This window comes from Notolepis coatsorum (genome assembly GCF_963971535.1).
Source record: "Notolepis coatsorum genome assembly, chromosome: 7".
Lineage (NCBI taxonomy): Eukaryota > Metazoa > Chordata > Actinopteri > Aulopiformes > Paralepididae > Notolepis > Notolepis coatsorum.
The window spans coordinates 121,503,407-121,520,199 of record NC_140171.1 but is presented as its reverse complement, the minus strand read 5'-3'; the positions used below and the strand labels follow the sequence as shown (position 1 = coordinate 121,520,199).

The 16,793-nt window shown below is 41.3% G+C and overlaps 1 protein-coding gene across 1 annotated transcript in view; it reads left to right on the top strand.

The window, feature by feature from the left end:
* slc2a15b (solute carrier family 2 member 15b) overlaps nt 1-15,277 on the top strand; it is a gene marked incomplete at both ends in the record, with an annotated part of 60,043 nt that extends 44,766 nt beyond the window's left edge. Inside the window, 5 exons of the mRNA XM_084318366.1 lie at nt 547-657; nt 3,432-3,533; nt 7,140-7,215; nt 10,721-10,848; nt 15,020-15,277. Coding sequence (XP_084174492.1) covers nt 547-657; nt 3,432-3,533; nt 7,140-7,215; nt 10,721-10,848; nt 15,020-15,277 — 675 coding nt within the window. The remainder of the gene's footprint in view (nt 1-546; nt 658-3,431; nt 3,534-7,139; nt 7,216-10,720; nt 10,849-15,019) is intronic.
* Nucleotides 15,278-16,793: the final 1,516 nt, after the last annotated feature.

Genomic DNA, 16,793 nt, shown 5'->3' with positions numbered 1-16,793 from the left:
TATATCAGATGCATGAGTGATGGCCCAGTTCTGATGAGGATGACGGTGATGATGAATCACACTGGAAAACTGTGAACGTCAAATGAGTGAAGGAAGATACAGGAGTTTTTTTTTTCTTTGGCTTATTGAAATTATCCTCTAAATGTCAATACTTGGTTATACATAGTCGTCATTAGTAGAGTTGGATACAGTCAAAGAAAAGACTGTGGTTTGCCAAATATTATTGTCCCTCTTATACTCAATGTGGCTAATACAGGGGTTCTCAAACTTTTTTATACCACGACGCCATTTTATTTAGGATATTCTTTGGCGACCCCACACTTAATGTATCGCATAATTTCAATGTGGAATTAAGGAATATAAAAATAAAAGCACACGTTATTGAACGTGATCATGCATATATATTAGACATATCTATTACAGCACTATGTTATCAATACACATTTATAAAACGAGGCATATTTAGCCAAAATATGTTGCCAGAACATACAAAAAAATTATTGAGAACCGCTGGGCTAATGTAATCTTTTTTTGTGTTTCTTTTAGATCTGGTTCTACACCAACGACATCTTTGAGAATGCAGGCATCCCGGTGCCTCAGATCCAGTATACTACTGTTGGAACTGGGGCCATCGAGGTCATCTCGGGAATAGCTGGGGTATGTAGATGTTGCCGTACCAAAGCATTGTATGTGTGTGTGAGACGACTTGGCAGTTTTCTCAGCTTAATGACAAAAATATAATCGAATAAGCTAATCTGTCATTACGACACATATCAAAGCAACCGTAATCCTCCTACAGAATCAGAGCAGTGCCAGCCACACACACACACACACACACACACACACACACACACACACACACACACACACACACACACACACACACACACACACACACACACACACACACACACACACACACACACACACACACACACACACACACACACACACACACACACACACACACACACACACACACACACACACACACACACACACACACACACACACACACACACACACACACACACACACACACACACACACACACACACACACACACACACTAAGAAGCCTATAGGATTTGTAACAAATCTGAAGTCATGTCAGTCCTTCCAAAAAGACCTTTCTTGACCCAGTCTTTTGGTTTTGAGATATTAGTAGGAATCATTAAGGTTTGTTTGGCAGTGCCAGTGAAAGAGACGGGGTATGAAGCATGTCTCTGCTAACTCACACGTGAACACCTTCTAAACAGCTCCATAACTGTATCACAACATAGTAAATTGGATTAAATGCGCTTTTTTGTGTTTAATACCCTGTTGACTTAAACTATAGATTACAAATAACCAGTGGTGGAAGAAGTACACAGTTCCTTTACTTAAGTAAACGTAGAAATACTCAGATAAATGAGTACTCTGGTAAAAGTAAAAGTCCTCCATTCAAATTCTACTTAAGTAAAAGTAGAGAAGTATTTGCTATTGAATGTACTTAAGTATCTAAAGTAAAAGTACACATTCTACATGACGTTTGTGTATCCATTGACCTCTATAGGTTGTGTTAAAGATATGTGGTTAAGCTTCTCTAATTACGTCTTCTTGAAGTTGACAGGCTTCAATTGTGAAAGTATATAATCTTCATCATTTTAAAATGTTGTATATATTATGTTTTTTATGCAAAATCCTTTTCTTCAAAGTAACTAGTAACTGATGGGTTCAGATAAATGTAGTGGAGTAAAAAATACAATATTTTAGAGTAAAAGTACGAGGTTCCCTAAAATGAAAATACTCACATAAAGTAAAAGTAGCTTGTACTTAAGTACAGTACTTGAGTAAAAACACAGTTACTTTCCAGCACTGCAAATGACCTACATAGGTGGTAGATAACCCCAGTCGAGAGTCAACACCAGGACAAGACCGCGACTTACTTACCCTTGTTGAAATCAAGTCAGAATCAAAAATCAAGAAATCAAGAACAAAATAAAAGGCAGTCAAGGCCAAGGCCAAGACCGACAAGAGTTAATATCCTTCTGACTGAGAATAGTACTCAAACATTTTAAAATGGCTATATTACAGTAATGATATACTACATTGGCTTACATTTCTATTCAGAATGTATACAGTACAATTTAGCCTTTGTGCTGAAAGCAACAGACACCCCCACATTGTATAATAATGACTTGAAATTGAAGACCCCTGTTTGAAACCAAGACAAGACCAAGAAAAATGATGTCAGAGACTGAGATGAGACCTTGATTTTTTGGTTTTAGGGACAGTTAGAGAGAAGCAAGACCAATTCTGTGTAGAGAAGCAAGACCAATCTGAAGAGCTACATCTTTGGAAAGATAGATTATATATATAAGGAAGGGAAGGGTAGCTAAACTTTTGAGCAATGATAGCCAATTGGAGATCTGATCGATTTGGAATGTTTAGAAAATACCAGTGTGACACACAAGGGAAAACTACACCCATCACTCACTGTCTGAGAACAGTGACCAATGAAAAATTGCTGTTTATCGCTGTTGGTGAAAACTGTGTGTTAAGTGATAAAGAAGTGGTAAACAGCAGCATGCTATAACATATATATATATATATATATATATATATATATATATATATATATATATATATGGGGCGGCGTGGCTCAGGGGTAGAGCGGGTCGTCCAATGATCGAAGGGTTGGTGGTTCGAATCCCGCTCAAGCCCATGTCCATCCCACTGCCGTTGTGTCCTTGGGCAAGACACTTAACCTACTTGCCTCGTATGAATGTGTATGCATGTGAATGAATGTTGGTGGTGGTCGGAGGGGCCGTAGGCGATGATTATTCGCCACGCTTCCGTGCGTCTGTCTCAGGGCAGCTCTGGCTGCAATTGCTTACCACCACCGGTATGACTGTGTATGAACGAATAATGGACTCTGTAAGCGCTCTGGGGTCACTGGGGTGTCATGAAGAGCGCTATATAAATCCAATCCATTATTATTATTATTATTATTATTATTATTATTATATATATATATGTTATAGCATGCTGCTGTTTACCACTTCTTTATCACTTAACACACAGTTTTCACCAACAGCGATAAACAGCAATTTTTCATTGGTCACTGTTCTCAGACAGTGAGTGATGGGTGTAGTTTTCCGTTGTGTGTCACACTGGTATTTTTTAAACATTCCAAATCGATCAGATCTCCAATTGGCTATCATTGCTCAAAAGTTTAGCTACCCTTCCCCACTCCTCGTCGGTCTACTCCATTCGCAATCAATGGCATTTTGTGTCTTTGTCGCCGTCCGTCAGTGTTGGTGAAAATGTGGCGTTACCGTGTAAAGCACAACTGTCTGCAAGCGTGATATGTGTTTGTTATGTGTGAAGACTCGAGCTTTGTCTCATGCTGACAACGACTAATAAAACAACTTTGTCCCACCCCCCCAGTGCCTTATTATTGAACGGCTGGGCAGGAGGCCTCTGATGATTGGTGGCTTCACCTTCATGGGGATCTGCTGTGCTGGGATCACTGTCACTCTCCTCCACCAGGTACAGTCCTCGTCCAGAAGCACTGTAGATCTACTGTAGCAGGAACATAATGATAACTTGCACGTTGTGATTCAGAATCAGAAACAACTATTCCCCAACTACAAGGAATGTACAAGAATTTGTCTTGGTGGCAACGGTGCTTTGATTGATTGATTGAAAACTTTATTAACAGATTGCAGAATGGGTACAATACAGTACAGCTCAATACACACAATTGTTAAGGGGATGCAGACCAGAGAAAGACTTTCGTCTTGTTTACATCAGGGTCCCCCATTTTCAATTCATCAGGACATATATGACATACATGACATACAGTACTGCTACATCTATACATTTATGACATACCATATTTTCAAATACAGTACTGTTTGTGATACAGAAGGAGTCAAGAAAAGGGAGTATATACATTTGACGTAGAAACTGTACATTGGAGGAGGTTGGGTGGGGGGGGTTGGGTACATTGGGATATTGACAACCATACTGGGTAATTTACATTGGAGGTGGTTGGGGGGGGGGGGGGGCACACTGTATAGACAAGTAAAACTGTACATTGAGGGGGGGGGGGGGGGGGAGACACTGTACAAACAAACAAAATTGTACATTGGACTATTGACAAAACCATACTAGGTAAATGACATTGGAGTGGGTTGGGTTAGGATATTTACAGGGGCCAGTGTTGAATTGCAGTCTCCCGTAGGTGTCCCTTGAGAGAGGTTTTGAAAGTGGGTAGTGATCCACATTCCTTTACAGCTTTGGGTAGGGCGTTCCACATTGATGTGGCATAATTGCGAAACGTGTTTAGTCCCTTATTTGAGCCGAATCTGAGTTTAACATGATTTGTGGAGCTCCCTCTGGTGTTGTGATCGTGGTATTCACTGACCTTTGGGAAGTATTTTGACATGTACATGGGTACCTTGGTCGTGTAGTGTATCTTGTAGACCAGGCCCATTGCAAGTTGCTGTACTCTGTCGTCTTCTCTAAGCCATCCTAGGTTGTCAAAGTGGGCAGGGGTGAGGTGGGTTCTAGGAGTAAGGTCAAGCAGTAGTCTGACCAGTTTGTTTTGAGATGTTTGTAATTTTGTTTTTAGCGCCTTTGAGGTGCTTTGGTACCATGAGGTGCAAGCATAGTCGTAGTACCCCTGAATGAGTGCTCCTGCCAGAGTCTTCAGGGTATTCTTGTTTACCAGAGAGGAGATCCGGTACAAGAATCGAGTTCGTTGGTTGACTTTTTTTTATTACATTGGATGCCATTTTGTCACAGGAGAGATTAGCCTCTAGGATGGAACCCAGGTAGGTAATTTCATCTTTCCTTGTGACAATATTGTCACCCACTGTAACTGAGAAGCCGTCGGTCTTGCTGAGTTTGTTATTTGAACCGAAGAGAATGGACTCTGTTTTGCCCATGTGTAATGATAGTTTGTTATCAGCGAGCCATATGCAGATTCTGCCTAGTTCCGAGCTGAGGGTTTTTTCAACCTGTAACTTGTTCTTGTCAGAGACCAGCAGGGCTGAGTCGTCCGTGCCACGGTGCATTTACTTTACTGTGATTCATACAGTGCTATCCGGGATGAACTCTTCACATAATCTTCCACTCAAAACACACATTTGTATTGATCTTGATGAAATTAAGCTTGTTGAATTTTTATCTCGTAAAAATAATGTAAATTCTTCTGCTAAAACCTGCCACCTCATTGTCCAATGTATATGCTTTTTGCCGGACCCGGGGGGCCGGCCTACAATAGTGAATGTCCCTAACTGACTGGCTGGCTGGCTGGCTGGCTGGCTCCCCATTATTGAAACACGCATGCTTGAGTGTTGTAGCCTACTGAGCTGTAGGCATCAGGCCAGAGCATGTGAACGGAGCTGCACAAACTTGTGAAAACTGCATATTCTCTATAAGAGCAGATCACATGAACAAAAGGCCAACTTTGGTTGAGGTGAAAATAAAATGCATGTCACATTAACTTAGCACAGAAATATAGTGCATTTCTGATATTAGCTAACGCTACATTCACTCAGCATCGTTGGAGAATTGGAGTACCATTAGTTGCTTGCATTGGATATCAATTTGTCGTCGATTTCATTGCTTTGTTGTTTATTTTCTTAATCAACTTGTTGTTTGACTATATTTACTCGCCCTTATTGCAGCAAAGATACAGGCTGGGGTCACATTTGGTTTAGTAGTAGTGGTGAACGCTAACTGCTAGCACCCACCCTGCCTTGTAGAATAACGGGGATATTCTGTTGTTTACATGCATCTAGCTTTAGCTTAGCTTAACGTTAGCAGTGGTGGATGCTAGCTGCTATCGTTAGCACCAGCAGGCCATGACATTCTTTAACACAAGCACAAACATGTATCAATTCATCATTGATTTTTGGTTTTCTTCTTAGCATCTTTACTTAGTTAGTTAGCAGGGTTTCTTTAGTAGTAGTGGTGTCACTGTGGTGGATTGGTAATAACTTAACCTTTGCTAGCCACTGGTAGCAGCCAAGCCCCCAAACCACAACAACCACTAACATGCTGGGATGCTGTATGTAGTGCATACAGTACACGTGTACCACTGGATGTTAGACATATACGGTACACATAGTTGTTTACAATAATCAATTAACAAACATAAATCTCCACTGACATGTATCTGGGTCAGGCTTAACTAGGCTTGTCTTGTTTCATAAGTACCTGAAACTTCTGTGTGTATGTATGTTTGTTTTGTTTCTGCTTCTTTATTGTATGCTGTAGTGTTGACACAATGTAAATTGAAAAATGTTTATTTAAAAAAATATATATATATAATTTAAAGGAACACGGCAACATTATGGGAAATGTACTTACCGTCCTCTCCAGAGTCAGACAAAAAGATAGATACCAATTTCCTCTCTGTGTGTTCATTAGAAAGCTCTCCGGCTGCCTAGATTAGCACAAATGAATGGAAGTGGATACGGATCAACTAGCCTAGCTGTTGGCCAGAAACACCTCTCCTGGGGTTTTAAGCTAGACTAGTGGTCCATATCCGCCTCCATTAATTTGTGCTAAGGTAGGCTAGCTTGCAGCCGGATGGCTTTCTGAAATTGGTATCTATCTTCTTTTCTGACTCTGGAGAAGACGATAAGCGCATTTCTCATAATGTTGGTGTGTTCCTTTAAAATAGTGTCTAAAATCGTATTTGTTGAGTGATGAATCTTTGATGTATCTTTGTAGAGTGACACCTTTAATTAACTTTTCTAGTCGTACTCTTCAAGTGTCACTTCACATACACACTGCACAGCACAGCAAAATTAGCAGACAGCAGACTATTCTGTCACTCCCCCATATATTTAATGCTGTGTACATAGACACATAGACAACAAGTTACCTCATATTCACAGCATTCAAAACATCAAAAACAACAACAACAAACAATCAACATCAATGGGGAATATTTTCACTGATTCATTGAATCGTTGATTTAAGGGCAGAATCTAAGTACCCATGAGTGAATTGCTTGGTGGTGATGGAATCGTGTGTCCAAGTGTCTCAGAATCTAAGTACCCATGAGTGAATTGCTTGGTGGTGATGGAATCGTGTGTCCAAGTGTCTCATGACTGTCCCATGCTTACCTGTCCTCAGTCCAGTGTGTACTTCATGCGCTACATCAGCGTGGGCTGTGTGGTCGGCATCATCGCAGGCTTCTGCATAGGGCCAGGTAAGACCTACGTTTCATTCATCCGCCTGTTCTTTCAGTTTCTGTCAATGAAGCTTCATAATTACACATAAACAAAAACACAATAGATAATCAATAGATTCATAGATTCTGTTAGCACTTAAAAAAAGAAAATCCATTTCATTCCACCTGATTTGGTCAGGAACTGCACAAGTGTGTCACGCCGAGATTTAGGGTAACACTGCTCCCTGCTGGCGACAAACAGAACAGCAGGAGCCATTCCTCAGCCATCAATGACCCTCCCTCACTGCCCCCCCCCCCTCTTACCATGAAGAGATATTGTATTTCATTAGTCCGGTAAATGAGGAAATCATAATTGCCACACTACATCCATTCCTACAGCCATTTGCGCATCGGGCTAGAGTTGAACGAAGTGAGTTAAGAGGCAACAGTTTTCAACATTGGGGGGCGTTGAGTGGGCCTGGGAGCGTGATGAATGGGAACGAGTAGGGTTTACATACCGTCATTCGTCAAGCGGGCAAAATCTATACTCGGTTTCTGTTGCTGCAATTACATTTTTTAATGGCTCATTGTTCATAAACTTGCGGTGATGAATATGGTTTTCTTTAGACAAAACCGTGCATGCACAATGAAGCCCTGCGTACATACCACACGGACGTTGACAAATTACGGCCTCGTTATTGGCTTGACAATATTAAACCGGCCTCCGCGCAATTATCATGCACAGATAATGAGGACTTCAGTCGGAACGCTCATCATTAGGGCTTTTATTAATGCATATTTCTCCTTCATAGCTCTCAGTTCTAACAATGAAGAATTATGTGTTTAAAAAGCTACAAAAACCCGCCCATGGATTCTATACATCAACCTAATGAACTGGCCTAACTCCTGGATAGACTACACACTATCTCTTTGGGTTGCGTTTTTGGAGTATCGCCAAGAACTCCCCACGCCATATCATTATTACACATCAGGAAGTCAATTAATAGCCTGCCGTTTAATAGTGGTCAGGTTTTAGACACAATTGTCATACTCAAAATCACATGTAGCTTAATCTGAATAGCTAAAGTCAGATGACAGTGAGACTGTTGATAAGCTAATTGATCAAGTGAGGGACCTGACGTCAATATGGTATGTCTTGATACAGTAGGCTCGCACCGGGTCGGTGGAACAACGTGATTTGTATTGTATGGATTGTCAGATGATTGATTGATTGAACATTTTATTAACAGATTGCAGAATGGGTACAATACATTACAGCTCAATACACACAATTGTTAACACATCAAGTGCCGTTCAGCAGGGGGCGCTGTGGGCCGTGAGTGCCAGCGCTCTGTTCAATGGGGTTTTTGCAGTGCTAAACCTATATTAAATATTATAGCTATGGATTTAATAACAACATCGATTGTCAGTGAGTTTCTTCCGGTCAACATGCAAAAAACTGACCATACATTTCCGTTTTATACAGTGGTGAATATGAGTATAGTTTTAGAGTGATCCTGTGTAATCCCAGGAAACTCCGGCAAACAGCGCTTTACTACATTTCATTATAAATCGTGCCATCTCTCGCCTGATTATTGAATCGATCTGAAATCAATGCTAGATTATCGGTATTATGTTTCATCATGCATGCACGAAAGGGGCCGGGAGATCGTTTTTCTATGCTTCGAGCGCCACCAACAGCATACATTACACAGTACATTACAGACACACGCTGCGATCACCCGGAAAAAAATATCGGATCAACACAAGATTGATAACATATAGTCCTTAGCTTGTCTCTGATGTACTGCAAAAAGAATAATCCAATTATCTGATCGCCATTCCAAATATCCACAGCAATCCTGTGTCCAACGTTATCCAGCATTGCACATGAACGGGCGGGCGGGGACCCTTGTCGATGCCATCCCTATAAGCGCTTGTTTTGCCGGAGTGTTTAGAACCCGCCGCCACGCCGCAGCTCGGCCGAGAAAACAAACCACATAGTTTCAAATGGAGTGCAATAGCGGCCGCAAGGCGTTAGGTGGCGGTATCGGACCGTTGCGGTCTCAGACAGAGTGCCACACAGGCCTACAGCATAGCAGGATGAATTATGAATGGACATAGCGAATAAAAGAAATAACGACACAGAAACTGCTAGAGTCTTCAGGGTATTCTTGTTTACCAGAGAGGAGATCCGGTACAAGAATCTAGTTCATTGGTTGACTTTTTTGATTATACTTCACACTTATTTTCATATTAATCACTGTGCATCGTTGGAAATAGGTTTTTAAGATAAGAACTTTATCATCCCCTGAGGGGAAATTGCACAGTAATGGATAGGATAGATGTAGCGCGGATAAATATGCAATTGCAATGATCAATAAATTATATTCCATCGTCAAGATATTAGCGGGCAAACAACAGGTGATACATTTTTTTTTAATCATTAAAAAAAAACAGAGTTCTGGCATTGCTCCATATTTGACGACATGCCACATCATGAGAATACTATGCATATACAGATGTACAGATATCTCTATGGACCCTGTTACAGTATGTGTAATCTCACATTGCCAGATATATTGCCACACTGTGTTTTATAGCTGTGTATGTGCATCAAGAGCAAATAGCATCATCTTTCTATTTCTATTCACTTATATATCTACAGGTGGCAACAGATATTTCCACATATTTAAGATATTTACATTCAGCACGTGTGTATAATATATTATTAGTGAGAGTATAAGATATTTATATAACAAACAAAAGGTGTTGCTATGATGCAGAACAAGAAACGGCACTGAGCTGCTGAACTGCACTGAGCTTCATGGCATAGTGGCACAGTGGCACAGTGGTTAGCACTGCTGCCTCACAGCAAGAAGGTCCTGGGTTCCAACCCCAGCAGGGGGCCTTTCTGTGTGGAGTTTGCATGTTCTCCCCGTGTGAGTGTGAGTTTCCTCCAGGTACTCTGGTTTCCTCCCCCACCTTAAAGACATGCATGGTAGGCAGGGACTACAGATGAAAACTAGCTCATTAGCTAATTCTGGCACATTTACATTGATGTGGAAACTGAAGATGTTGATTAATGTGCACTGTCCCTGGGTAAAAAAAATTAAAAAATAAACTTAAACTTCTGTAGGCTACCCAATTCAGAATAGGTTTCACACCCCAAAGATCCTGAAACTGGTTCAACACATAAAAGAACCATTTATAACCGCCATTCCAATTCATGTGAACACATGAAAGTCCACGAAATCGGATTCACAAGATTTGCACGTGATGCGCAGCCGCTGCAGATGTGGTGTGACTGCTGGAGAATGCACTGATTGTAGCTGCAGATTGGACACTTTCAAAACCTGTAAGTCTAGTGATACTTGTGTGTACTTGTACTTGAACGTTTAGACTGTGTGTGTGTGTATGCACATGTGTGTTATATTCACATTCAGTGATAAGATGCTGTATGTGTGCACAGTGTGAATAAACACAATGGTGTGTGTGTGTGTGCGTGCGTGTGTGTGTGTGTGCGTGTGTGTGTGTGACCCAGCTGGTGTGCCCTTCCTGATGACGGCAGAGCTGTTTAAGCAGTCCCACCGACCAGCTGCCTACACTGTAGCCGGCTGTCTGAATTGGCTGTCCAACTTCCTCATCGGCTTCATCTTTCCCTTCTTACAGGTCAGAGGTCGTGTGGAGACACAGCCATTACAGCGCACCCTCATTTCCACACACTACACTTGTATGTGGTCGAGTCTGCACGCGGTCCCCGTTGGAAATAGTAGAAGATCGCACTATTTAACCCTTTCAATACCACACTACCAAAGGGTTAACCCTTTCACTGTGACAATACAGAAGGTTAACCATTTCACTGCCACATGAGAAAGTGTTAACCCTTTCACAACCACACTACAGAAGGTTAACCCTTTACAGAGGTTAACCATCTGTAGTGTGGTAGTGAAAGGGTTAAGCAATCTCCTTTTGCTTTCCTGGGGGTGGACTTCTAATCATGAATGAATGAATGAAAAGTTTATTTTTGAACATGTTATTCTCCATATTTCTCCAAACAACTCACAGTATCTTGTTCCGTCAAACCAAACAATCATAACAACAAATTAAAAAACATAAAAAAATACATAAAAAAAAGAAAAAAAGGAATTATAAACAAAAGGTCAAGAGCAATGTGTTTGGTTAGCAGACATGTCCAAAAAAGGAGTAGAGGGAAGCTAAGCTTATTGATCCCTACCCCCATCCTTTGTGATTTAAAACAAACAAGGACACACAGGGCGGGATCCACTAAGAATGGATTGCGCGGTGGGAATTGCACCCTTAACTGCGCGGGGTTTGCACACGGATTCTGCTCCGTCTTTGCAAGCTACCCACTAAGGACATTGCGCGGATGAGATACCAGCGCAGACACGCCCATTATGTGGGGAGTTTTCCCCTGATCTGCTCCAGTGCATTTGTCGCGCGGAGCAGTCTGCACTCCTGACAGCACTGTTGGCAGATATCAGGAAGTGGAAAAATAAGCCCGAAATGAGGCATAGACACAAAATACAAATTAAGCAAGCTCTATACATTATGAAGTAAACGAAATACAATACGAAATGAACGGTATACTAATGGGGGAAAATACGTTATGCACATAACGTATTTTTCACCATTAGTATTCCGTTCATTTCGTATTGTATTTTGTTTACTTCGTAATGTATAGAGCTTGCTTAATTTGTATTTTCATGACATATTGCGTCCTGTGTTTTTGTCACTATCTTTCGTCATTGCATATGTTTGTAATGTCCTATTCCAATTACATTTGTCACTTATAATTAGGGATGTCCGATATTATCGGCCGACCGATATTATCGGCCGATATCGGCAGTAAAATGTGATATCGCAAAATATCGGTATCGGTTTAAAAACAAAAAAAAACAATAACAATATTTGTTATATATATATCCAGTGAAATTATTAGTTAGCTGAAATTATTCAGTTTTTTGGACGGGGAAACCCTGCATATATCGGTATCGGTTGATATCGGTTGATATCGGTATCGGAAATTAAGAGTTGGACAATATCGGAATATCGGTATCGGTAAAAAAGCCAATATCGAGCATCCCTACTTATAATTGTACTATATTCTATTTCTCGAACAAATCTTATATAACGTTTATAAGATCAATTTTCTGGTGTTCCAATGAAACCTCAATCAACAAAATCCGTCCATAGATTCTGGCGTACAGGACGAAATGTAAGGGAGTGTCCTTATTGCGTAATACTACTGTACTATACTGTAACCTTTCCCACGACAACACACCCCTCTTGACAATTTAGGCACTGTGCCAGTGAAGATATTTTATAATTGACGCATATTTTGAGTGAGCAAGTTGTATTAATGTTTAGTTAGGATAATATAACCTGCATTACTCCATAAGTGTGCGGTGGTACAATTGGAACGTGAGTGCAGTCATTGATGACAATAATAATAAACGTATTTATATAGCACCTTTCATACACGGATTGCAGTTCAAAGTGCTTTATATAATGAATACATAATAAAACAAGTAGCAAATAAAAGTTGCATCATGATGCAAAATCTAAATCAATCAATAACGCAGACAACATTTTGTTTGTTTGTTTGTTTGTTTGTTTGTTTGTTTGTTTGTTTAACCTTTATTTACCCAGGGTAGGTTCGCTGAGCACAGATGCTCTTTTTCAGGAACGCCCTGCTTCACATTCACACAGTTCCATTCACACCTGGGAGCTGCCCAGTACAACCACAGTCGACACCATTGGCCACTGAGCAGTTGGGGGTTAGGTGCCTTGCTCAAGGGCACTTCAGCTGTTGGTGTTCCTGCCGGTCCCGGGGATCGAACCGGCGACCTTCTGGTCACAAACCCGCTTCTCTAACCTTTAGTTTCAAGTTTCAAGTTTCTTTAATAGTTGTCATATAGAAGTACAGAATACTTTTATACAAAATGCTTCTTACTGTTACGCTCCAGAGACTGTGCTAGACAAGATAAGTATGAAATAAAATAGTATAGCATGTAAAATAGAAGTAAAAATAGAGGTCACAGTGTTCAGTATAGACATATGTACAATGTTCTAATGTACTAATATACAATACTATACAATACAATACTTTAGGCCACAGTATTGGGAAAGCCGACAACGTTAAATAACAATATTTAAAGGGGAACTATTTTACTATTTCTTTCACTATTTGGGCACTTTTACACAATTCCTGTGAGTTTATTTAACACCTCTGTAATTATAATTTTTTTTAATTCATTGTTTTGTATTTCTAATCAAGTCCTCAAAAACAGCATTTTTCTACCTCAAGATTTCGAGCCGTTTTGAGGCTGGGCTCCTAAACCACTGTGTGGCCTGGTGGCATCTGCCACATTATCATGCAGCTGAGTCTCTCTGACATCACAAATCATCACATTTTCAGATGACTCAGTTCAGTGAGGGTGAATATTGTGAGAGGAGAATTGGAAGAATGCGCCAATATGAGAATTAGAGACATAGATCATATTAATATAAGTCCACATAGCTAGGAAACAATGCTAAACACTGAAAAAGGCCATTTATAAGATAGTTCCCCTTTAAATAATAAATACGATTGCATGGGATCTCTGGGTGGCTGGCTCAATATCATCTTTGATTTCATTAATCTCCTTCGAAATATTCTTTCACGGTCACGCCTGGCATTACGATGCCTGCGTCTGGCAACAATTACTGCTGCCATGATCACCTGTGACGCTGGCAGTGACGCTGGCATGATGCCTCTTTATAGGCTTAGGGATTTGCGCTTATTTACCACCATGTCTGTGAAGACGGTAGGTGCGTAGCATTAACTGGTCGGTGCAATTGGCGCCGGCCTTTGTGGATACGGAGCATTTTTCGACGAGGCTCATTTGCATAGAAAAGGGACATGTTCCGCCCATATTGCCTCATTTAAATACGCGCCAATTGCACTGGACGCAATGCTGACGGAACGCAGTAGCCACCTCTTTTCACCCGTTGCACGTCCTCTGTGGATACCAAACTGAGTTTCAGAGCGATATGCACCGGCTTTGCATCGGAAAAAGCCACGCAAACCCTTTGTGGATCCCGCCCACAGTGTCATATAGGTGGGAAGGATTCTCGCATGGAGTGAACCGGAAAGTGAGTGAGTGAGTGTGTGAGTGAGTGAGTGAGTGAGTGAGTGAGTGAGTGAGTGAGTGAGTGAGTGAGTGAGTGAGTGAGTGAGTGAGTGAGTGAGTGAGTGAGTGAGTGAGTGAGTGAGTGAGTGAGTGAGTGAGTGAGTGAGTGAGTGAGTGAGTGTGTGTGTGTGTGAGCTGGTCATAGAGGTGCTTCATATCTAAAAACAACAACAACATTAGGGCAGGGAAATAATATTGATATCTAATAATTTCATTTGATTCTAATCAAATAGATTATTATAGTCCCAAAATCAATCTTTTAATCTATGCCTTTTGTTCAGTGGATATGTGAAGATGTTCTAGTGCGCCACCCGTCCGTCCTGCAGATCTCTAGTTTGCCTCACGCTGACTTTCTGCTGACCTACTACAGAAACTGAGTTAACCAAATACATTTTTTCTTGACAACAATGGCAGGTACTGTCCCCCTGAAACCAGCACCATCAAGCCTAATTCAATCGATATTGAAACAAAAATCTAAACAAATCGAGTAATCGGTGCCCATATCCCAGGTCTAAACTACAGTATCATGTTTTTTTCATCCTTCATTCCATCATCAGACCTAATCATATATTGTGACCCCCCCCCCCCCCCCCCCCCCCCCCCCCCCCGCTCCCCGCTCCCCCTTCATCACCACCACCACCACCCAGATGTCCGCAGGGTCCTACTGCTACCTGGTCTTCTGTGTCATCTGCCTGGCGGTGGCGGCCTACACCGTCTTCATCGTCCCCGAGACCAGGAACAAGACCTTCGTGGAGATCAGTCAGATGTTCGCCGCTCGGAACGGCATCCTGGAGGACGAGTGCACGGAGCTGGCCAACGCCAACGGCACCCTCAAACTGTACAAGTTCAACGGCTACGGGACCGCCAAGGAGAAGGAACCACAGCGAGGAGAGACGGGACTTTAGAGAGCGGAGAGAGAGAGAGAGAGAGAGAGAGAGAGGAGAGTAAGGGTGGTAGAGGTTTCTTTTTTCCCCATGCTGTGCCCTCTTGGTTTGTGATGACTTAACTTATACAGGTGAAAGCAGCTACGAGGAATTAATACCTTCCAGGAAACCTGTTGCAGTAGGTCTAAATCACACAGACCAGTGCTACTGCACACACACACACACACACACACACACACACACACACACACACACACACACACACACACACACACACACACACACACACACACACACACACACACACACACACAGAGAGTGAAATATAGAGTACACAGTAGTTATAATAGACATCATCACTTTCTAACTAGCAAACTCAACGTTCTTCATTCCAGACATGCTCTTTGCACATCATAGTGTTTATATGAAGCGGTGTATGTCTATATACCATTTGTGAAAGCTCCAGCGAAAGCCTACGATGCAGAGTATATGATGTGAAATAGCTCATGCGATCATGTGCATTTCAAATCAACCATCAGCGACGCCATAATCCATTAGTCTGCAACCAACAGCACAACCATCTGTTTGGGGGCGAGCGGGTTTGTTTTAGCCCAGTTTTCTCGGAAATTCGATATCCTTTTACATTAGTTTCACTTTTGAAAGTATCCAGTGAATTCTGTTTTACATTTAAATGTCAGTGTTGAATTCCTTCCCCATTGTACAAAATAAATAGAATACGTGTACTTATTGACAAAACAATCCCATATGTGAGACAGTGCTTATCAGTCCATTGAGATTGTATCTGACTTGTATCTACAGCATGGCTGTACAGTAGGGCCTGCGGGGCCAAACTTGGCCCACCACAACATTATTTTCTACCCTCAAAAGGGTTCCAGAGAAGTATTAGATATTCTATTTGGTCTATTTTGATTTGATTTAAAACCATGTTATATTTTGGCCCTTAGCCCATGTCATGTCAATGTCAAAATATCTGGGCACCCCACAGTCATGGTTTTCTCAAAGGTTAAGGGTCATGCAACATCATGCGAATAGTACAGTAGTTTCCCTTACTGTATGTTTACAACTGTTAGGTGTAAGATGTACAAATTGACAGAGAACTTGGGTTTGTTCTTATCTTTTGTCTTTTCTTTCTTTTTTCTTTTGTTTTGTTTCGTTTTGTTTTGTTTACTTTCTTATTTTGAGTCTCTCTTATGCACAAGAGAGCTGGTTATTGTGACTACTGTAGTAGTCATTCCATGTTCCGAGACAGCATACCTCCTACCGAACTTGAATGGATAAAAATGGGCCTATCCTTAGAGTATCGTGGTCATTTATAAGATGGCTGCCATAGAAACGGGTCATGTTGTCACGAAAATGAGTATATTTTTTCAAGTGTGGACAGAACTGCAACTGGAATGGTTGATACTGGTGCCAAATCCGTTGCGTTTTTTTGTGCAAAATCCATTCCGACCTACTTCCAGGTTGAAACTTAAGGATGACCGTTACACATGGCAACTTTAAGGCAACATAATAGGAC